The sequence below is a fragment of the Otolemur garnettii genome, unplaced genomic scaffold, assembly GCF_000181295.1.
Source record: "Otolemur garnettii isolate 467f Iridium unplaced genomic scaffold, OtoGar3 scaffold00114, whole genome shotgun sequence".
NCBI classification, from domain to species: domain Eukaryota; kingdom Metazoa; phylum Chordata; class Mammalia; order Primates; family Galagidae; genus Otolemur; species Otolemur garnettii.
Genome location: NW_003852509.1, coordinates 3,288,000 through 3,312,926, shown reverse-complemented (window position 1 = coordinate 3,312,926; position 24,927 = coordinate 3,288,000). Strand labels below are relative to the sequence as shown.

The 24,927-nt window shown below is 41.3% G+C and overlaps 1 protein-coding gene across 1 annotated transcript in view; it reads right to left on the bottom strand.

The window, feature by feature from the left end:
• The window catches only part of CSMD1 (CUB and Sushi multiple domains 1), a 1,810,668-nt gene that overhangs the window by 205,609 nt on the left and 1,580,132 nt on the right, over positions 1-24,927 (bottom strand). Inside the window, exons 29-33 of the mRNA XM_023517585.1 lie at positions 24,572-24,759; positions 19,637-19,831; positions 14,783-14,899; positions 11,332-11,445; positions 9,542-9,637 (exon numbers count right to left, since the gene is read on the bottom strand). Coding sequence (XP_023373353.1) covers positions 9,542-9,637; positions 11,332-11,445; positions 14,783-14,899; positions 19,637-19,831; positions 24,572-24,759 — 710 coding nt within the window. The remainder of the gene's footprint in view (positions 1-9,541; positions 9,638-11,331; positions 11,446-14,782; positions 14,900-19,636; positions 19,832-24,571; positions 24,760-24,927) is intronic.

Sequence of the window (24,927 nt, the reverse complement as noted above, 5' to 3'; positions counted from 1 at the left end):
CACAGGTAACAGTCAGGAGGACAACACTGCCTCCACAAGTAACAGTTGGGGGACAACACTGCCCCCTCAGGTAACAGTCAGGAGGACAACACTGCTCCCACAGGTAATAGTTGGGGGACAACACTGCCCTCACAGGTAACAGTCGGGAGGACCACTCTGCCCCCACAGGTAACAGTCGAGGGACAACTCTGCTCCCACAGGTAACAGTCAGGAGGGCAACTCTGCCCCCACAGGTAACAGTCGAGAGGGCAACTCTGCCCCCACAGGTAATAGTCAGGGGACAACACTGCTCCCACAGGTAACAGTCAGGAGGGCAACACTGCCCCTATAGGTAACAGTCGGTAGGACAACACTGCCCCCACAGGTAACAGTCGAGAGGACAACACTGCTCCCACAGGTAATAGTTGGGGGACAACACTGCCCTCACAGGTAACAGTCAGGAGGACCACTCTGCCCCCACAGGTAACAGTCGAGGGACAACTCTGCTCCCACAGGTAACAGTCAGGAGGGCAACTCTGCCCCCACAGGTAATAGTCAGGAGGACAACACTGCCCCCACAGGTAACAGTCAGAGGGCAACTCTGCCTCCACAGGTAATAGTCAGGGGACAACACTGCCCCCACAGGTAACAGTTGAGAGGACAACTCTGCTCCCACAAGTAACACTCAGGGGACAACACTGCTCCTACAGGTAATAGTCGAGAGGACAACACTGCCCCCACAGGTAACAGACGGGAGGGCAACTCTGCCCCCACAGGTAACAGTCGGGGGACAACACTGTCCCCACAGGTAACAGTCGGGGGATAACACTGCCCCCACAGGTAATAGTCAGGAGGACAACACTGCCCCCACAGGTAACAGTCGGAGGGCAACTCTGCCTCCACAGGTAATAGTCAGGGGACAACACTGCCCCCACAGGTAACAGTTGAGAGGACAACCCTGCTCCCACAAGTAACACTCAGGGGACAACACTGCTCCTACAGGTAATAGTCGAGAGGACAACACTGCCCCCACAGGTAACAGACGGAAGGGCAACTCTGCCCCCACAGGTAACAGTTGGGAGACAACACTGTCCCCACAGGTAACAGTCGGGGGACAACACTGTCCCCACAGGTAACAGTCGGAGGGCAACTCTGCCCACACAGGTAACAGTCTGAGGGCAACTCTGCCCACACAGGTAATAGTCAGGAGGACAACACTGCCCCTATAGGTAACAGTCGGTCGGACAACATTGCCCCCACAGGTAACAGTAGGGGGATAACAGTGTCTCCACAGGTAACAGTCGGGAGGACAACACTGCTCCCACAGGTAATAGTCTGGAGGACCACTCTGTCCCCACAGGTAACAGTCGGGAGGACCACTCTGTCCCCACAGGTAACAGTCAGGGGACAACACTGCTCCCACAGGTAACAGTCAGGAGGGCAACTCTGCCCCCACAGGTAACAGTCAGGAGGACAACACTGCCCCTATAGGTAACAGTCAGGGGACAACACTGCCCCCACAAGTAACAGTCTGGAGGACAACACCACCCCCACAGGTAACAGTCAGGAGGACAACACTGCCCTCACAGGTAACAGTCGGGGGATAACACTGCCCTCACAGGTAACAGTCGGGGGATAACACTGCTCCCACAGGTAACAGTCGAGGGACAACACTGCCCCCACAAGTAACAGTCTGGAGGACAACACCACCCCCACAGGTAACAATCAGGAGGACAACACTGCCCTCACAGGTAACAGTCGGGGGATAACACTGCCCCCACAGGTAACAGTCGGGGGATAACACCGCCCCCACAGGTAACAGTCGGGGGATAACACCACCCCCACAGGTAACAGTCGGGGGATAACACCGCCCTCACAGGTAACAGTGGGGGGATAACACTGCCCTCACAGGTAACAGTCGGGGGATAACACTGCCCCCACAGGTAACAGTTGGGAGGACAACACTGCTCCCACAGGTAACAGTCGAGAGGACAACACTGCCCCCACAGGTAACAGTCAGGGGACAACACTGCCCCCACAGGTAACAGTCAGGAGGGCAACTCTGCCCTCTCAGGTAATAGTCAGGAGGGTTGATCTCCTGTTACTACAGTAAAAACAAAGTTAGCAAGTGAGCATGGGAAACACAGAATCAAACTATTCATTTTGGAAGGGAGAGGTCTCTAGGATGTCACTGCTGGGAGCAAGGCTAGTGACATCTGGGCCATCCTGGCCACCACCTTGCTCTGTTCTGCAATGTCTTATTTTCACACCTGCAACTCTCCCTGGTGAGGGGTGGGAGGCAGGTTGTGCATCCCTGGGTCGTCACTCAGCATTTAGTGAGAGGGTATGTGGTTCAAGGGGGCACTCTACTTAAATGAACTAGAATAAATAAATAAATAAATAAATCAAGCAACAAAGAGCAATGTTCAAAAAATTATCCCAGCTGGCAAGGACATCATTCTGCCTAAATGTAGGAGGCAAAAACGACAAGTTCTGGCATCTGGCATCTGGCAATCTCCTGGCACCAAGAGCGCCCATGGGCACTCTCTTGAGACCATGTGTATTTATGCTTCCTGAATCAACAGCACAAGGCAAACCTCAAAATGAGGCCAAGAAGCCCCACCTTGATTAACATAAATGATAGTTCTTAACTAATTACAGTTAGAGGCCTACTCTGTCTCTCTACCTGTTAGACCAAAATTAAGACATTCTATACCCTAATGGCCCAACATCACCTAATCCATAGCAAAATCTACCTCCCTGAACTCCGCAGCATGAGCCCAGATACTGAAACAAGCCTTGCTGGGGCTTTCTGAGACCTTCCTGGATCCTCTGTGACGTGTGGTCTTCCTTGCTGTTGGAAGGAACAACCGTCCCTTTGGGGGCAGGGTGTGTCTTACAGTTTTGGGCGGTGGGCACTGCCAGGTGAGCCTCCGTGCAGTGTGGGTGAGATGGCTGCTTACTCTGGATACCAGAATCTACAGTATGTTTCCCCATTTATCAAAAGGGGCATGGGACAAAGTCCGAAAATACTATAGCTGGGAAAGAGGCCTGTCACACACTCTCTGGAGACAGTTACGGCCTCTGCAGTGTGTGCGCTGTCCTCAGCACCCCATGCTTCTCCGTCCTTGAATTTAGTTTTTCATCCAAAAGTACAGTCCTTTGAGATAATGTGCTTGTGTGCTTGTCTTCTTTAAAGATAATTGTTCTGGCTGGGTGCAGTTCTCATGCCTATAATCCCAGCACTCTGGGAGGCCAAGGTGGATGGATTGCCTGAGCTCAAGGAGTTGAAGACCAGCCCGAGCAAGAGCGAGACTTATCTCTACAAAAATAGCCAGGCATGGTGGTGGGCATCTATGGTGGGCAGGAGACTGAGGCAAGAGAATTGCTTGAGCGCAAGAGTTTGAGGTTGCTGTGAACTGTGATGCTACAGCACTCTATTGAGGGTGATAAAGTGAGACTCTTTCTCAAAAAAAAAAAAAATCCTTCTGTCTTCATGTTGCTTTTCTTAACACAATGGCATCATTCTTATTGTTTTCATTGAATCTGAACAATAACCAACACCCTTGGAGTCACTGCTGCTAAGGAAGAAATGCTCTCAGAGGTAAGTCAGAAGGTGGTTTTGATTAAACTGCGCTTCAATGAGGTGTTGAAGTGTTTCCAATCAGAGAGCAAAAGGTCATAAAATTTCAGACCATCTGAAAGCTATAGTGGAAAATTAATAATGCATGAGAACTCATCTTTTCTTCCCATATGATTAAAAGTGAAATATAGAATAACTGTAACAGTCCATCAGGTTAGTAGCTCTTATAAAAGATATTGGATGTTTCAAATTTCAAGATTTTACAGATATTGGAACGTTGCATATGCATAATGAGATATCTTGGAGCCAGGATCCAAGACTGAACCCCAAACTCATTTTTGTTTATTGTACCTTTTATCTCCATAACCTGAAAGTAACTCAGACGTGTTTTTAGTCATTTTGTAGATGAAATAAAGTTCTGACCCTTCACTTGAGGTCAAGTGTGAAATTTTTCACTTGTGATGTCACACCAATATTGAAAAGTTTTGGATCTAGGAGTATTTTGGATTCTGATTTTCAGATCAGGATCTGAAAAGGGAGCTTCAACCCCTATAATAAAATACAGCTTAAAATCATATTTGTCATGTTTATATGTTTGAGTATTTTTGTTACAGTTGAAAACGGTATGAAGGAAAAAACACAAGGCATGGAAGCTCCCACAACCATCGCAGGGATTTTTTATGAATACAAAGAAACATTGCCAACGGTGGTGGTGGATTACTTGGGAAGTACCCACTCCTTGTAGAAACAGTTCCACTCATCCAAGTGGCTTCAAATACACCGTCTGTTGTTCATATATTTCCAGGATATCATTGCCATTCTCGGCTCACAAAGATGAGGAGAAACACAGCATTATGTCACTATTAACAGATTCTTCAGGACCTTCACATTTGTCATTTTCAAGGAAAATAACAATAAATGAATGATACGTGGATTAAACTTTGGAGAACAATTTTGTAGTGGAAGAAGTTTGGAAAGTTAAAGAGAAGAAACCAGTTTTAGGTACTTGGGAAAAAAGGACAGGACAAAGCTTTGAAATTGAGATATCAACTCTCCACGTAATGTCGGGGGAGGAGGGAGGGAATCAAACAATGTTCTATAACTTTTCCTTCTCAGCCAATATGCGGGTTGCTGCCCTTCACCTGGACATTTCAGACAGCAGCAGAGAGAAATTCTGTTCTCTCTTGTAATTATTCTCTATTTTTTAGTAAATGTTTCACACTGCTGTGAAACAAAATTGAAATCAGTGCAGCGGAAAAGTGAGCAGGGAATAAGGTGAATCTGGAGTAGAATGATTGACTTCTCGGCCAGACCACTGTGCTGCTTCAAAGACCAGATGCTTTTCTCTGGGGCTTGTATGATACTGAAAGTGGGCACTGCACAAAAACATAACGTGACAGATTCGTTGATCATCTCTCACCAGCACAAATGGCCTAAATAGCAGGTCCGTGCACGTGGGTCTCCTGCCCTCCCTCTGTTAGTGTAGATGCGGTAGAAAGAGCAATGACAAGGAAATTATTATGAAATAGCGCTGAATGCATACGGGAGTGACTTGCAATACCTACGTGAATCAGTGCCTATTTCAGTTAGTGACCAAGGGCCATTTTATATTCCTCAAAATCACGTCCCTCTTGTAGTTGAAAATCTGATTCAACAAGCTATTACGAGTCAATGAATTCAAACATATTGCTGAATTACAAAGAAAACTTATGCTCTGTCTTCTTTGTGGAAAGTATGCATTTAATAAGCTCTTGAGAAAAAATGCGACCTTCTTAGAGTAGAAAACCAATTCAGTCTCACAATTCGTGTCATCTAAAAAGAGAAGCATCCTGGGAAAAATCAACTAAAACATGTCTCTACACACCTCGGAGGAACTCCCAGGGAAGAAACTCTCCATGTGCGCTCTCTCTACTCACACTTAAAAAATTTTAAAAAAAAAGTATTTTTATGCTTTCAGCTCTGTTTATTTTTAAGAATGCTGTTCAATTAACTACGTTAACAAGACAGTCTTGGCAATATGAAGGCTCTAGAAAAGACTTAAGCAAGAGAGTCTTTCAGACTGGGCAGCTGGGAGGCAGGGAGCTGTGTTGGGCATGGCTGGGAGGCAGGGAGTTGTCTCAGGCACAGCCGGGAGGCTGGTGGAAGGGCACCTTTCTAGAACATGAGAGAAGATGACCTCAAGAGCACCCACAGAAGGCTGCCAGCCAGGACCCTTCCTGGGGAGATGGTCCAGGAGCTCTCCCACCTGCCCTAGGGTGACTGTGACTTAGCAGTCGTAAAGAGCTTTTTGTGTGGCTTCTGTTTGGGGCTGTTTAATGAATTATCAGGGACACAAGGCGTGCTACGGGGAATGGGCATGCACAATTCACACGTGTCCAGTTACGTAAGGAGTGACGTGGAGGCTGAGACATGTGACCTTATGCCACCAGCACATATCAGTGACAACAGAGCCCCCTTCCCAGCTGTGGCTGTGTTGGATATGGCCAGGAGATAGGGTTCTGTGTCAGAGCTGGTGACCCAGCAGAAAATGCTTGAAAAGGCCCATTTATAAGCTGTGCACCCTGTGTCTGAGCTGGGAGGGAGTATCATATAAAACATGGCTTCCTTTTCCCCTGAATATATTTTGATCAAGGAAGGCTACCGGAGGCCCCTCTGCCATGTCCATTTAGGGAATTCCTAGAAGCTAGAAAACACAAAGGGAAACTGTTTGCTGGCTGCCTAAAAGAAAATGTGCAAAGCCAAACACGTTCACTGTTAAAAGCGAGAACTGTGTTCCTCTTGCCTCTTCAAGGAAGCTTGCTTACGTGGAGGAAAATGAGACTGGGGTTCAGCCCGGGAGCCCGGGAGTCCCGGGAGACACTCGAACATTCAGGGGAGAGTCGTGAGGTTCCTCTCCAGGAGACCTTCTCACCGAAGCTTCTGCTTCTATGTGCTGTTTGCCTACAGCAGCTGAGGGACTGGTGCTGATAAGAACCCGGGGTGGCCTGAGCCACAGCTGGGAAGGGGGCTCTGTTGTCACTCGGTTGGTGGCATAAGGTCACATGTCTCAGCCTCCACGTCACTCCTTACGTAACTGGACACGTGTGAATTGTGCATGCCCATTCCCCGTAGCATGCCTTGTGTCCCTGATAATTCATTAAACAGCCCCAAACAGAAGCCACACAAAGCTCTTTACGACTGCTAAGTCACAGTCACCCTAGGGCAGGCGGGAGAGCTCCTGTCCTGGCTGGCAGCCTTCTGTGGGTGCTCTTGAGGTCGTCTTCTCTCATGGTCTAGAAAGGTGGCCTTCCACCACTATGGACAACCAGCACAGCTTCATTAGGGTACTTTACACAAAGCCCCTGTACCTTTGTGTCTTCTCAGACTCAGAAAGACGGTACTGTCCTCCCTGTTTAAGATGCCGCATGATTAAGCAGCACAGCATGCAGGGGCCGGGAGGAAAACACTAGAGACCTTGGTCTTTGCACATCTGAAGTCACACAGGCCGATTCGCACCTGGACACTGCTACACATATTTGTCATTGAAGTCTCTGGCAGTTCTTTATAATGAAATTGTCTGTCTGTGCACAAGGGTTAGATTTCCTATAATCGTGGAAATCATCTATTCCCTGTGCAATTTTAGTCTTTAATAATTTATGAAAGTATGAAGCTGTAAGTGGTGTGTAAAAACACTCTTCAGAACATTTCTCTGGGATAGAGTTCAAATAATCTCTAGGCTTCATTGTAACTACTATCTTTCAAGAAGTAATATTCAATCTAATTTTTTATATGTATTAAAAACTTTTCCCATTGGTGTGAAATAATTTATAAATTGCATTATGGTCTCAGTTCTTTATCTCCAAAGAATTTAGTTTAGATAAAAAAAGACATTAATTTTTGCATGAACTCAGTGGTAGGGACAATGCGAGAAAGAGAAGTTATTAGAACTGCATGGAATAGGGAAGCTTTCGGGGTCACTGTATATTCTTAAGTACAAGATAAATAGGTCCCTCCTGTTTATGACTTTTCCTTCTATTTTTCCACGTCTTATACATTATAATGATAAAGCATTGCTTTAAATAAAGAAACATAATTTTATACCTACTTTGTGAGGATGACATTTTAAGATGGAATCGGCCTCAGGCCAATTCATGAAATATTATATATGATTATCTGATAGATTTTCATCAAAAATCCCAGGAAACAAGCTCCTTATAAAAGCAGAAAATGCCTGAAATTTGAATATTTCCAAGGGGAAAAAGGTCCTTAAACCAGGTGGTCTAGTTTCTTTGCGTGGCACACCAATTTTGGTTTGTGTTCCTGCTTTTGCAAAGCAACACAGAATTTGAATAAAATCAGAAGGGGAAAGTGGCAGTGATACTGCGTCTGGAAGTCTGTCCTCTCTAAATTCAATGTTGAAATGGGATCCCAAAGCTGGGGGTGGGGCCTGGTGGGAGGTGTCTGGGGCCTGGCAGCAGATCCTCACGCAAGGTCTGGTAATGAGTTCAGGCTCAGTAAAAAAGGTCTCCTGAGAATTGATGGTTAAAAGGAGCCTGGCAGCTGCCCTCCCCCTGTTGCTCCTCCTGCTCTCGGTGGCCTTCCCTGAAGCCCTCCAGGAGCAGGTGCCAGCAAAACCCTTCCTGTGCAGCCTGCAGAGCTCTGAGTCGAAAGGAACTCCTTTTTCCATAAATTACCTGCCTCAGGTATTCCCTTCACAGCAACACGGGCCCACTAAGCCAGGTCGGCTACTCAAGCATGCCACCCTCTAACAAAGCCCATTTTCAGACATTCTGGGTCATTGTTTTAAATTTTAACAAAACTTAACTAATGTAATGGCTTTTAATTTGATAAGATCAGCAATCAATCAATTGCTACTGAAATAGGACCAGGGAGCTCTTTACTGACTTGGGGAAGGCCTTTCTCACCCTCTTCCATTACTCGGTCAGCTCACTGCTGAGAACTGGACGGCTTCACTGTGAACTACTCTGAGGGCATGCACCCAGCAGACTGTGACTATTAGAAATGATGTATAAATTACACAGCATTGTTACTCTCCATAACTTTTTCAGAAACAGCATTGTCAAAAGTGTTTTCTGGAGAAGTCTTTATTAAAGGAAGGACACCCTTGCAAAGAGATAATTCTCTTCCAATTCTGAGAAAATATTTAAGAGTGGCCAGTAATCTCTCTACCCTCCAGCAAAATTGAGACCTAGAAAAACTAAGTATTGCTTCTTACTTTGGAACAGTTTCTCTCTGAAGATGATAAGCTCTTTCAGACCTCAATCAGTACAGCCATTACAAATTCCAGCCAAAGACTTGTTCTGTGCTTCTGAAAGGGATGAATGATGTATACCATATACCTTTTTAATTTCTTGTAATACATATGTTTTTAAAAAGGTGAAATGTATTAGGAAAAAACTATTCACTTTTCAGAATCTTGGAACAGTCTCAAATATTTTAAATAAGCCCTAAATTCAAAAAAATATATAAAGATGTAAAAGGGCTAAGAGATAATTGAAAAATATACAAACAAAATAGATACTCAGGATAATAGACACACAAGTGATTTAATATTTTGTTTGGCTTTGTTAAATTGGCTTTTAAGTTAGTTTTTATAACAAGATATGGAGTTATAGAATGCATTTTAACCAGTCACTAAAAGATAAACTATTTTATAATGCCTCCTTTAATTAGATGAAATATTATATTTGAAGTTATTTTGCAAGCTATGAAGAGCGAGTGAGTGGTAACATGACCAATATTGGTTTCCTTACAGTGTAGGATAAATGAGAGATTATTGAGTCCTTCTGGTAGAAATGTCAAATTCAGGTGTCAAAAGAATTGGAATGTTTTTATTAATAATTTTATTATAAATATATGAATACTCTCAATTTGTTCCATATGAGGAAGTGCAACCCTAGCCCTCTCAGTGCTTTGTCTGTAAATGACAGCGTGTGCAGTGCTGGGCAAGAGCACTGGAACTCGGGGAGCAGCAGTTACCTTGATACACGAAGTGGAAGCCCCGGGCAGAGGCCCCACTCTTTGCACTGAATCGGAGCAGAATTTGATTCGACGTAGCCAAAGGTAAGGTTTCACCTGTAAGTAAAAACAGAGATAATGCATGAGATCCGTGAACTACACAGCCTTGAGGTGGACAACAGTATTCTGGAAAACAATAATTAACTTGAAATTTTATATTCAAGTTTTGAGCCTTAAAGATATTTTGGGCTTGAGATCCAAATGTATCACTTTTATAAAGACTTTTAAACTGTTTTTTGCTTGTACATTCTGTTAAAATACAGTGTACTCAGCATTTCACTTTTGCTTGATTTTGAAGGAAGCATCAAAATGGACTTACTGACTGGTAATGTAGGAGACAGGTACTGAGTAAAACATTTACTCAGGACGAGTCACTTTTATTTGATAATTACCTGTTAGGATTTTACTTAAAATTAAGTAAACGTCTCAGAATATAAAGCTGAGTAAAGCAAAAAAAAAAACCTTAACTGATTGATAAAAAATCTGAAGTATATTTCTAGCCCTTTAAAGTACACACAAGGTGAGGAAGAGTGTTTCAGGCACTGTTGAGAGGTCCACGAATTGGCTTAAGCTTCTAGGGGAGAATTTGTTACTATGTGATGGCACATGGAATATGCCTCCTCTGGTGCATTCTCAGACATGACATCACCCAACAGTGCTAGAACACAACAAACTTGGATCTTAAGACTTTCGGTTAACAACAAAATAGTGAACAATTGTAAATAACCAAATCTTAACCTTACCTGGCTGACGGCTGTGATGCAAATACCTTACTTGGTAAAAATAACTCGGAAGATTCACTTAGTACATGAGGAAAATGCAGCAATAGTACAAATAAGGGTTGGGTCACCTATTTAATGGCCATTAAATAAGCTGTGCCACATACTTAACAATTCAGAACTCAAAGGAATCACACTTGATGTACAGTGCACCCCAAAGGTCACCATACATCGGGGAAACGGGAAATTCTAGCTAAAGAATTTATTTACAAAATTTATTTATCTTCATTTACAAAAAATTTATCTTTATTTACAAAATATTCACTATAAAATTATACAAGGAGGTGGCCGAAAGGTACGTAATATTTTGCAAATATTTTGCAAAATTGTGTAACAGATATTTTGTAAATAAAAGTAATTTTAGCTAAAATTTCCCATTTCCCCTACGTATGATGAATTTATGGGCGACTCTTGGGATACCCTCTCTTTATGTTTTTGATAGAGAAAGATGTCTGTGTCATTCTAAGTGAAAGAATGGGACAAAAAATAAGTTGGAAATCCTACCCCACATTTCATGAGGTCTCATATGTGTTCCCAGGCATGCCAGGGCGCAGCAATGCCTGGTGTCTGTGCGTGTGGGCACTTAGGCATGTGCGGATGGAACAAATCTCTACATGTTTGCATCTATAGGTTTGGAATAATTTAGACTAAAATGCTAATAGCTTTTATCTCCTGTTGGAATAGAAAATAAACATGTAAGATAATTTTTTATCTCTTTGGATATTTGCCGCTTTTACTGAGGCAAGTACTATATTTTCCACAATTTTAGCAAGTAAATGATAAAGGCAGATGGTTTTATATACGAGATAAATAATACTTTTGAAATCTGGCACGTAAAGTGAGATTATCTCAAACACACATTAAAATTCAAAGATGATTAAATTTCTCATAAAAACAAAGAAAAAGGCAAGTCTAAAATTAATCACCCTAGCTATCTAAATGGAATTAACTGCCAAAATCTTGAATGTTTACCTGAATGAGACCCCGAGAGCGAGCTGAGAAGTCTGGCCTGCACGTGTGTTCCGTCGAATAACTCTGCCAGGTCGTTCAGTGCCGTCTGGAAATAGGCGAACTGTCCAAACACCACTGTCAAATAAAAGGGGTGGGTTGGACAATATACTTTAAAAAATGTAGTGAGGATTGGGTTGTACTATCCTACATTTACTGATTGGCTCAAAGGTTGATTCTCCTAAGAATCTTGTAAAAAATTAATTATTAACTTATTTTCTTTGCTTTTTCAGCTATCAGTTGATTAAATGCTTTCATTTTGCTTCTTGGTTATGCTGAGGACTGTTTTGTTTCTTTAATAAATAGCACATTGAGACAGTGTTAGAAGAGTATCTGTAAAGCTAGTCATTGATCTTTGAGCAATCAGTGACATTTTATTCAATGAAAAAAAGAAGGATAGAGTTCAAGCCCTGTGGTGATTTGATGAGATATTTAAGATTCTTTACAAAAGGTTTTTATAACACCAAATCATACTAACACACAGCCAAATTGATATTAATTCATTTAAACACATGACTTAGCAATATATCACAGGAAGGGCTCATTATTCCACTCTATAATTTTACTTATCTTACAGGTTATGTAAGTTGTGTGACCCCACCTTCTTCAGATACAATACAACTACATATTTTATGACACTGGATGTAACTGATGCTTGTGCTCCTGAATTGACAACACAGAGGGGCTTTGTAATATTTAGAAAAACCTGTGATTTAGTATTTATTTATAAGCAATGAGCAATGAACTCTTTCTTATTTATGTGTAAGGTTAGCACTGAAATCATTTTGAATCATTAGCAGGAAGAAAGGGCAGGGTGTGTATTAGTTGCTCATGTCTGAATTCTAAGGGAAGGAATCACTGTCTGTTAGTACGGTGGCGGCAATCCACCTCCAACAGCAGTGTGTCTGTGTGCGTGCATGTGAACACGCATAGGTACTTACGTAACAAAATCTATACAGGTGTATAATGGAGCAGGTGTTTTCAGAATTTATGACTTCCTAGAGAGACAAATGCGAAGGAGATATGGGGGCAAGGTGGATTTTTTTTAGAGAAGAAGTGCTCTAAGAAGCCGGTTTCTTGGGGATGAGAGAGGAATAGGAAGTTGTGATTTCTCTACAGCTTTCACTTATACAAACCTCTACCCCATCACCTCCAAGAATTAATTAATTTTTTAGCATGTTTGAAGCTGAATGCTTGGATCTTTCTTCTAATTAGTGAATTATACATACATAGCTCCTACTTTTCTTGAAATGGTTAGTGAGCATCAACTCTATGCTAGAAACTACAAATAAAGGAATGGAAAGACATGAACATGGTCCCAGGACCTTAGCAGCTGGGAACACCCAGCTCCTTCTGGAGAGGGGTCAGAGCCTTCCCAACCTCGGGTCACTGAACTGGGCTCCAACCTGTGACTGATACTCTCAACCCAAAGGACCAAACTCATTTGGTAAAAGACATCAACTGCCCAGTGCTGTCTGTGCCGCAGCTGGAAACAGTGCAGGTGTGATGTTCTGGGGATGTCGGCCTTTGGGATAGCTAGTGTTTCAGGGGGATGAGGGACATATTGCTAATCCCCCCAGAATTCAATGAACAGAAAAAAAGAAAATTATTTCAGTAAGTGAACTGACTATGAAGAGCAAGAGTTCTGGAGGTGACAACTGGGGCAGGTGGTCTGGAGGTGACAACTGGGGCAGGTGGTCTGCTTTGGTTAACAGGGGATAAAAAGAAGGGGGGATTTGGTGGCAAAGACTCATAGCAAAGGGTGGGAGTGAAGGCAAGACTGGACTTCTGAACACCTTAGTATCACTTCCCACTGGGGGATGGTGTTGACAGGACAGGTGGTGCCCTCCCTACCTGGCTGTGGTTACATCAGCCACTGTGTTTGGGTAGTTCATCTGCCTCACACCCCACACCATGAGCATATCAGGGTCACAGACTATATTTTATTCACAATTTTTGAATTAATTATTTAATTAGTCAGTAAATGTCCCAGAAGACAGTAGGGAAGGGGGGAGAACGTAAAAATGGCAGAATGAATTTTCATCAAGTTTTCAGTGTAACCACATTATTCCAAACTAGCGGACTCTGCTCAGAGAGAGTAGGAGAATCTGCATTGTTACACATCTCACCCTGGGAATTTACAATCCGTGTTTAGGGTAGGAACATGACCTTTTGTTCTGCTGAAGATGCTTAATTGTGTTATGATAACAATAAAATTTTGTACTCAGTCAAAATCATGGAATAGTGCTGCTACATCCCACTGAGATAGGTACATTTTGTTGTATCTACAGAAAGGAAAAGTAAAAGGAATTTTATGATAAAGTAAATGGAGCATGTTCTCGGCATTTAAGTGAAAAGATATATTGGTTCAGATACACAATTAAGGCTGAGGTTAAATAAGAAACATCAGTAGAGAGAATCTGAGCCAGCTTGAAGCTTTGTATCTAGACACAGTTCTAAGTATTGTTGTCCACGTATCACAACAAAGAAAATATACATATGCAGGGGAGGTTTTCATGGGATTTTAAGAGGCTTATGAATAATAAGAGACATTTACAGAAATAATGTGTCTCCCAAATACTAGCTTCTTACCCAGAAAATAACTTTCTTGTCAAGAATTGAAATGCATTCCCACATTTTAATTTTTATCTCCTTTTTATTCTGACTAGGTGATTGCCATTATAATGAAAAGAAAAATCTCAACTATGCAGGGTTTTTAATATTACTATTGGACAGAAGGAAATAGTCCACAAGATGGCAAATGCTACTCTCTGGCTTACTCCAAGACAGAATCCAATACAGGACAAATTTTCCTGGTTGAGAGTAGGTGTGGGCATTGAGGAGGCCATGTACAGAACCACCCAAGGAGGCCGCTCTAGAGACTAAGTCACTCCGGAAAACTTGTTCAGATTTGGAGCAAAACTCAGAAAGTTGAGTTTCCCCAAGTGAAATAGGATTCTGCCTGTTTCCTACATCTCTGAGCACACAAAAGTTGGCTCAGGGATCCAGTGATTCCCATCGTGACCAGATTTGCAACTTTTCATGTTGGCAGGTGCACAGAGATGCACCACGCTCTCCCAGCCCACGCGTCACTTCTCAATACTCCTTACACATAAAAGCCACCAACTGAGAGGATGAGTTTGGAGAAAAATAAGAACAAGGCCAAATTAATTCTCTGCTTATTCTGGATCAGAAACCTGGAAGGGAATTTAAACATGTCGTATCACAATGGTAAAAATAATATTATAATGAACATAGCGTAGGCAGAACATTTTTAGAGAGCTTGCTACTTAAATGCAACTTGTCTTCTTTAATATTATTTATTCTCCTAAGAGCTAGAATACTGGCTCACAAAATGGCAGGAAAATTTAATAGTGAAAAGAAATGTGGGAATAAATCAATAAGAAATTCTTACCAAACTCCTTTGGCACGGTTATGGAGTAGAGACACACTTGACCAGCTGTGTAATTATGAGGGTAGTTTGGTGATAAAACTACCCCTTCCGACCCCGTGTACTGACCTCCACAGGGCGCTGAAAATAAAACCAATCAAGAATTACATTGTGTGCGTAACAGCACTGCGAATGACAGGTGAGCTAAAGCCAACTATCACCAAGTAAGTGAGCAGCACGCCACGTTTATTTAAAAACTTAACAAAATATTAACGTTAAAATCTCCTCTCACATTGCTATCAAAGTGATGGAAAAATAAAATAAAAAATTTACGAGGTTCGAATTAAAGTGATTCAACTTACCTACCTAATACTATTTTTAAGATCTGTCTTAGTCATGTTAAAATAATAAAGAAAATAGCTATAATAATAATGTCTCTAATACAGTAACAATAAAACAGATTCAATATAGATATGATTAAATTACTTTAAAAAGTCTCCCCAGTGTGGTTGATATCAATTGCCCCGTTAACTTAAGAGATACAAAGATTATTTCAGTTTTCTATTGTTTTTATATTTATGTGAGACTGAAAGGAACATGATTTGTTTTTTAGAGTTTTTTGGTTTTAACTTTTCTTCTCACTGGTTCAGATACAGATCAACATATATAATATCTAATGCTTCTCAGGTATTTTCCTGAGTTCGATTTGAAGCTAAAAGAGGCCATTTCTAGAAAGCCAGGGCAGATAAAATAAGCAAGCTCAGCATGTGTGTGTGTTGATTTTCTTATCTACTTTGGTGTTGCTTTGGCTGAAGAAAAAGTGCCATAGCACAGATGTCCAAAACATTTTATTCTTATATTAAAACAGACATCCAATTAAACCCGGTCACTTAATATCTAGTCTTTAAATTAAATCATCAATACTTCAATTCCTCCTATTTTTACATAAGGACGGTTCCAGGCCACCCATCTATTTAGCTGTAGAGCTGTGACCAGATATAAGTCACTTAACTTTCATGCTGTCTGTCACCACACTGGCTATGGCCTGACTACACTCATTATCTTAGATCAGCGGTTCTCAACCTGTGGGTTGTGACCTCTTTTTAAAAATGAAAATACATTGTGGCATTAGGAAGGCTGATAACCACTGTCTTAGATGAACCTTTGCTCATTTCCAGAAACTTTGTATTTCTATAGATCATTTCTTCTTTTCTTTATATAGTACTTCAAGTTGCTGTTTTCTTTTTCTTTTCTTTCTTTTTTTTTTTTTTTGCAGTTTTTGGCTGGGGCTGGATTTGAACCTGCCACCTCTGGCATATGGGGCTGGCGCCCTACTTTTTTTTTTTTTGGCAGTCATTTCTTCTTGAGCTAGCAATTCAGAAGCATCATGAAAAAACCCCAGAAATTAGAATAACATCTTTAATCTTTGAATGCTAATTAGTATACTGTTAAATCCTAATTGATGGACAGAACATTCTCCAAGATTAATAAAACTTCTAAGCGTGTGGTAATGCTAAGGTTAAGGCATTTTGCTAATGATTTATCAAGAGATTTCCCACATACATGCATTACAATGGCTCGAAAAAGTTAAGTCAAATTGCAGAAATCAATGGAAAACCGCTCGCACATCTGACGGCTTTAATCTGTTTATGATCAGCTAGTAGAGACTTCACTTAATTAGACTAAGCTGAGCCGTCATGCTAATGTCTTAATTCAGAATCATGCTATCATTCTAAGGACATTTGCATATACTTTAAAAAAATTTTAAATAGCAAAAAATTTATTTTATTTTCTCTTCTAGAAGAAGGATATTTCTGTAGCTCAGCCCCAGTCTCTGGCAGCTTTCCACCAGATTGCTGGGAGCCTTCCTCCAGCAAGGCAGGTGTATCTCTCAATTTCTATTTCCTCTCATCTCCCACATAAATCCAACCAGTTTATTTCAGAATAAACCATTATCTGAAATATTATCTATGTAACTATATATCTATATATTATCTATATAACTATTATCTTTTCATTTTCCTCAAAATTTTAAGATTAAGTTAAAAAGTCTGTACAATTAAAGAATGGAAATTTATTTTATTTTAGTCAGTATAAAATTCAAGCAATTCACTTTATAAATACTTTCTTTCCACACACACACACACATGAAATCAATTTCAAATTTTAAGCAATAGTTACAAATGAAAAGTGGAAATAAATTATCACCAGCATAAAATTGTGATTTCCAGATCCTTAGAGATGGTAAACATTCTCTCCAGGGACATCTTCGGACGTATTTTTTGAACGATAGCTACAAAGACTTATATAGTCCAAGGACAGAATAAGAGTATCACCAAGTATTGACTTATGACACCAGAGAATTTTTCTTTTTTGAGACAGAGTCTCACTATGGCATCACAGCTCACAGCAACCTCAAACTCTTGGGCTCAAGAGATCCTCCTGCCTCCTATGTAGCTGGGACTGTAAGTGCCCACCACAATGCCCGGCTAGTTTTTCTATTTTTAGTAGAGAAGATGTCTTACTCTTGCTCAGGCTGGCCTTGAACTCCTGAGCTCAAGTGATCCTCCTGCCTTGGTCTCCCAGAGCACTAGGATTAGAAGCCTGAGCCATTGAGCCTGGCCAAGAAGATACATTTTTTAAGTCAAAAGACAAAATGAGAGAAATATGGTCTGGCACTTTGGTTCTGAACTACCTTGAGAAACAGTGCTTACTCCTCTCTATTATTCCTCAGCCTTAAAGGTAAGCACCAAAACTACACAATATGTTTCAGACCTGACCAAACATCTGTGAAGCTGAGAAAAATGTACAGAGAATATTTATTTAATATTTAATAATTATTATGCTTGTTTTACTGTGCTAATATGAGAAACAGGTGATGTCCTCATATTAGAAATTATTTTATAGTAATGCTATAACAGAAAAAATAGGTGCTTACTCTCTGGTAATTGTGGGGTTAGATCATTTCCTAAATGAATAAAGACATGGAGCAGCATTCCCTGCAGATGGTGACAACAGCCCTGCTCATCCATTGGGGTTAATTTACACGCACACCCCCTTCATACGGAACAGTACACAATCACACTGGATAAACACACACAACAAAACAAAAAAACCCTGTCAAACAGAAGCTATTCTGACACTTGTGAGGAACTCCACGCTGTTCCAATTTCAGTTCTAAATATATAGCAAACCACATTGCCCACAAATTATAGGCTATAAATGAATAACCAGGAAAAAAATTATAGCATGCATGTAAAGCAAACTGGTCCAAAATGCACTGTCTGCATCCTATGATATAGACACTCTCAAAATGTTTAGAAAAGAGCAGAAGCGCCCAAGTTCTACCAGTGACCTGAATCAATCACAGGGATTGATACACACAACACATGGTGCTCCCACGGGAGGTCCAAGTACACAGAGGCCGTGATCTCTGCTCTGAAGATTACAGCATCACATGTGTTTACATGTGAACAGAACGGCACACTGATTCTTCACACATCTTCCAATATGGAAGAAGAAACACTCTGTGATTTAAATTTTTACAATAAATACATTGTCCAGTGTGACAACCATCAGCAAGTTACAGTTGGTTTTTCATTAAAAATTACTGATTTAGGGGTGGCACCTGCTGCTCAAAGGAGTAGGGCGCCAGCCCCATATGCTGGAGGTGGCAGGTTCAAACCCAGCCCCAGCCAAAACTGCAAAACAAACAAACAAAAAAAACCCTGATTTATTCATTGACACTAGACACATATATTAAGTTCTTACTGTGTACCAACAACTAGTGCTGGGTCCAGAGAGACACAGTTCCCCCTACTTGAAAGCTCTCAGGGTCATAAAAAGGATGGACGTGGAAACACTGAAATAGCAGAGCGTGCCGGGAGATTGTTTGTGTTTATCATTTCATTTTTGTTTATGTGTTTGCTTTTGTTTGTACATGTACTGATGTTTTAAAACACCTATTTGGTCAAAGGTGTCAGTCAGTACTGTTGTCAGGCTGTCTGAGGAAAACGTGTGTTTTCTAAGTTCAATTTATCAAGTAGAATTGGGTCTTTGAATTTATCCTAAAACTATCCTTCAGATCAATTTCTCTTCAACAAACCAGGAGTTTCTAACTTTCTTTCTTTCTTCTTCTTGATAAAATACACATCACACAAAGAGTAAAGGGTGTAAGTCACACGCGTCACCGCCTGTGGAGATGCCCCTGCGACCACCACCTGGATTCCAACCCAGAGCGAGGCACAGCTGAAGTCTGCCCCCTGCCTCCCCTTGGTTCACACCCAGCGGGCAGCTGCTGTCTGACTGTCACTGTAGGTTCGTGTAGCCTGTTCTTAAAGGTCCACCTGACTTGTCATAAGATGCGATTTTACTAATTTAATCTCTAAGTAAGAAATTAAAAACTATTAACGTTTTTTGGGAAAATGACAAATCCATTATATACAGTAGAACCTCCATAGTTGACCCTCCCTGCATTGACCACCCCTGTGAGTTCTACTGCACTTAATGTTTTTCTCTGTATTTTCATATACATTTTACATACATGATTACATATAGAGAGAGAGAAAGAGAGAGAAGTAATGGTAGAATGCTAATTATGATTCTTTATGTAATAGATCAGGTCTAGAATACATCGAAAACAAGTTTAAAATGTCAGACAGTCTGAGTGAAGGACAAACATTGTCATCCAGAAACCCATGAGAATGGCTAATACACTGCTAAATTAAACAATTGAGGAATGTCAAATTCCGCACACTCTTGGCAACTGACCCCCAGATTAGAGGAACGCAGGACTGAGAAATGCAACTGTGCTTCAGACGAGATTTTGCATTAAAAGGCAGGTGCTGCCTCAGAGAGCCCGAGTCCCTCCACACCTACCGTGGCAGGAGGGCAGCGCGCGGTTCCAGGACGGTTTCCCGTCGGCTCCAATCACACACATGATGGACGAGGGGTCCACAACCTTGTAGCCAGAGTCACACTGGTACGTGACGGTCGAGCCGAGTTTGAAGTCTGTTCCAATTCTTGTGCCATTCATTATATTTCCAGGGTCAAAACAAGCTTCCCGGGGCTTCTCTGAGGAGAGAGGAGGGTGGAGCCATGAGAGCAGCGTCTTTTCTGCGTGTTTACTTTGTCTTTTGCTGGTTTTATTTAGGGCCTAGGACAGTGCTTAGCATGTGAGAAATGCTCAAAAAATACTCATTCCTTGGCTGATGACTGAGTTAGCCTATTGAATAAAAATAAAAAGTATTCCTCTTCAATAAAATATTTATTTTAAAATCACATTTTACTATAGAATTGACATTGAATTGCCTTCATCAAGGTAAAAAAAATATATAGTCCTCCATTTTTACACACTTATCCATTTTCTAACTTTTAAACTTAAATCATATTAATGTGGAATCACACCACACCTGTAAGAAAAGACAGGGTAATCTGGCTTCTCAAGAAGAAAATGATTTCACTCATGACCTTTGAGACGCCTTTCTTATACGGATAATTGTAGATAAAACATGACCAGGGAAAGATGCTGTGACTCACAATTGTCCTGGTGTTGTCAGTCCCCGTAGGAGTGAATCGCAAACTTAGCAGGGAAGCAGGTTTACTAATTGACAAGAAGCAAACATCGCCTCCCACCTGTAATGCTGAGTTACCCGACAGTTCCATCTTAAGTGTAATAATTGCAGAAGTTGGCTGAGGGCTTACTCTGTCCTAAGCACTGAGCTGGGCACCCTGTGTGCTTAACTCCAGTCTTCACTATACCTCTCTGACGTAAGAGTTATGAAAGTTGGTGGCACAGGAATGGTAGAGAACTCCCACAGATACGCACTATAGGGACCGGTCCCAGTCTCAGGACGTTAAAGAAGGCATTGCCTTAGCACTGTACTGAGTATCTATTCTCCCCAAGCACAAAAATTCCTTTCTTCTCAGAGTTTCGTTATTCTGTAATCAGTTTCAATTGTCTTCTGGCAGCCTTAATATTTTTAATTATCTATTTCAGCAAACCAACCAAAATATCTCTAAGCGAAAAAGTATGCAACCCTGTATTATCTATTAGGAGTAGATAATATATACTATAAGACCAAAACAAAAACAAAACCAAAAACAAACCCCACCACACTTTGGGAAGCCTTGTAGGCAGACAAAGAGGGCTATTCAACTGTGCTTATTCAATGTTTTCAATTATATTTTAATGCTCTATGAATTAACATCAACAAAAAGAGATCTCTTTGGCAATCTATTATGGTAATCTACTATGTTTATATATTATACACAAAGTCTATTACAATAATCCATATATCTAATAAATGTATTTCATTGATGTGTACGTTTCTGGGTTGTATATTCATATATACGTATATATGTATACATATAAAATAACTGTGGAAACCTACTCCAGGGGCCTCTGTTTTTTCTCTTGTTACAGTCCATCTTCAGGCATCACTTATGCCTTGGGACCATTACTCTCTAATTGTTTTTATTGAAAACCTATTTGGATATTTCAAATAGTAGCTGACTTTTTTTATTTTATTTTTTTGAGACAAATTCTTACTTTCTGCCCTGGGTAGAGTTCCGTGGCATCATAGCTCACAGCAACCTCAAACTCTTGGGCTCAGGTGAGAGCCTTGCCTCATCCTTCTGAGTAGCTGGAACTATAGGTGCTCGACTCAACTCAATGCCCCTCTAGTTTTTCCATTTCTAGTAGAGGTCTGGTTCTTGCTTGTGCTCAGGCTAGTCTTGAACTTCTGAACTCAAGCAATCCATCTTGGCCTCCCAGAATGCTAGGATTGCAGGTGTGAGCCACCACATCCGTTCGATAACTGACATTTTAATAATTTTTGTGGCTGCTTTAAATCCCATATAGAATACAGAACACTATTTTAAGTAAATACAAAACAAATAAACTGTAGGCACTATAAAAGTTGTTCATTTTGCTGTTGTTCATTCAGTTATTCAACAAAACGTGCTGAGCCTCTAGGGAACACGGGCACTCATCTCCTACAAAAAATTTAAAATTTCCCAGTATATGTCCATCAGTATATGTTTGCTGTCTTTTCATCCTTTAAGATCTTTTTTGGGGGAGGGGGTCATGGTGTACAGTGTAAGGCACACCTCTTGGGGGCACGACACAATTATAAGAGGGACTTTATCTAGCAAATGCCATCGGTGTAACCTAATTCTTTGTACCCTCTATGAATCCCAAACAATTAAAAAAAAGATTTTTTTTTTTGTTATTCTCTTTTAGTTTAGTGTCCTATTTGGTTAAGTGTCATTTACATAACTTTCTCTTTTAGGCCCCTAATTTTGATTTCTGATGGCAGGATTTTCTTTAAATAACTGCATCTCACCTTTTGGTTCTATTTACCTAGTTGTCAGTTCAGATTGTTGGGAGATAAATCACTGACGCTGTTTTGCTTTACAGTTTGCCAGGCTTTCTAATCAGACGACTGTACGACAGTGTGTTATGCTGCTGTCTTGTCTGCTCCACTTAGGGAAGTCCTCCACATCCCTGCAATGGAGCCCGGTAGACGGACTCCGGCTGCCAAGTCCCTGGGAGGGCTGGGCAGTGCTACTGCCCTGTTGCTCCTTCTGTTTCATGTACTGTTGGAAAACTGGTTCTGCCCCCACTTCCTGACTGCACAAGTGCTTGCTCTGGGCTGAATGCAATGGCATCTCTGCTGTCGTCTTTCCTGTGATTCTTCCCCCTCCCCCCCAAGCTCTACTGGAGAACATTTCAGACGTTAAGAGTTATAGCCTCCATTTAGATGGCTGGATATATCTTTACTAAAGAACCCAGACCACAGGAGGAGTTTTCTTCATGTTACTCATTTTTTTTTTTTTTATTGAATGGTAACTATGTACATTAATGCACTTCTGGGGTACAGTGTGGGGCTTTCACATGCAATTCGAAATATTTCCATCAAACTCTTCATGTTTCTCACGAGGCATATCATACTTCATTTATCACTGACCCACTGATGCATTGACTTTAGAGTCAGGGAGAGGACCAGACATTAGAAAGGACGGTGATCCATAAAGATGGAGATTTGTTACATTGGTTTATTTTATTTGCTTGGCTTTGTCTTATTTTGGGCTCTCATAGACTATAGTATATGGACATTGTCCTGGTGAAGTGCATTTTGGTGGAATCTTGTTAACATAGAAACTATCTGATCATATGGCAAAGTCTTATAAGTACCTATTTCAATTATTCATGATGAGGGCAGGTCCTATGGGAAAGGCATGACATAATCCTCTGCTGAGCTGTACAATTTCTTTTCTTGTGCATTTTAAGAAAAATCCATGCATTAGTATCTTTTGATGTTTTGGAGAAAACAGATCAATTTTATGCTTAAAACCATATAAATAAACAGGTTTGTTAATGAGATAAAATAGATTCTATACTTAATCTTTAAAATTTTATTTACAAGTTTAACTCAAATTTTAAATAAATATAAATACTTTCATTTCTTATCTAAAACAGAAAAAAATCCCTTATTACTGTGAGAACTTTTGTTAAGTTATCTTCTCCAATTCTTGGTAATATGATGTATTTTTTGTGTTATTGTTGTTGTACCCATGAGAAATAGATTTGAAAAAGATACATGTATTTTCATGAACCCAACAGTCAAATGCTTGGTTTCTGTGGGGAGTTCGTTTTACAAGTTTTCTGCCACCTGCCTACTGTCCAGCTCTTAGGCATTTTGGCCAGAAAATAAGTTGGTGGATTTACTTATACTTATCCTAAAATTTTAAAAAAGAAACATGAATATGAACTCACCTGATGATTTTATTATCTATTTTAGGTTATATAAAATAGAGGTGTTTCTGTTTATTTTTGTCTATAAACAAAAAGAAAATCATTATGTTGGACAAGGCCCAACACAGGATTAGAAAAGTGAATGGTGGGCAATAGTGGATCTCCAACCAGTGGTCAGCCACTGACCCAGTGACCAAGGAGAAAGGCTTGGATGGAGGACACACAGGACTATGTCCAACACAGGATTGGAAAGGGGAAAGGCAGGGAATAGTGGATCCTGACCAGTGGTCAGCCACTGATCTGCTGACCTAATGGAGGACACACATTTCCTGGAGCTGTGGGGCGGGCAGAGGCAGGGCAGGGCAACAGACACATTCCCACTGAAGAAGGCAGAGATCAAATGGAGCTGTTTTATGTACGTAACTATCATCATCCCAAAGAAAGAAATGAGCAGATATTAAAACACATCTTCAAATCATTCTTAGATTTCATCACATTCTTTTTTTTTTTTTTTTTTTTTGAGACGGAGCCTCAAGCTGTCCCCCTGGGTAGAGTGCCATGGCATCATGCTCACAGCAACCTCCAACTCCTGGGCTCAAGCGAGTCTCCTGTCTCAGCCTCCCAAGTAGCTGGGACTACAGGCGCCCACCACAACGCCCGGCCATTTTTTGGTTGCAGCCGTCATTGTTGTTTGGCAGGCCCGGGCTGGGGATTCGAACCCGCCACCTTAGGTGTATGTGGCTGGCGCCTTAGCAGCTTGAGCCACAGGCGCCGAGCCTCATCACATTCTTCATCCCCCAAACCATCATTTATTTTGAAATGGTTGTGCATTTGGGAAATTTCCTCTCACATTCCTTTTTTGTGTCAGTCAGAGCAGAAATATTTCTCTGGATTGTCTTCTCCCCTGGAAAGGCAGGGACTCTTCCCGGATGGAGGAGTTACACGTCAGCAGATGGGTATGAAGCAGACGTGTGCAAGATTTATGGGGCAAAGCTCAGGGGCCAAACAATCCTGACACAACTCGATCCTCACACAGATGCAGCTGAGCACAGTACCTTTAAACTCAATGGCGAATCCCGACAAGCCCACTGAGGCATCACTCCGAAACGCCAGAAAGAGGCTGTTTCCGCTACTCTCTATTCTCTCCGGGGCTTGCGAGCCCTGGAAGCTCCCGATGAGTGGGCTGTTGGAATCCTCCCCTTCATAGATGTGCAGGAAGTCATAGCTGGGCTCCATGTTGAAACTGCGAGGACAGAATATTAATGCATCATATGCCTCATCTACACTTAGCTTACCTTCCTGATGATAAAACCACCTTGCCCATGCCCATTACCAGGTGAGTTGAGCTTTAGGAATGTTGCTAATCAGTCACTGTAACACAATGGAACATAGACAACTACCACTAACAGGG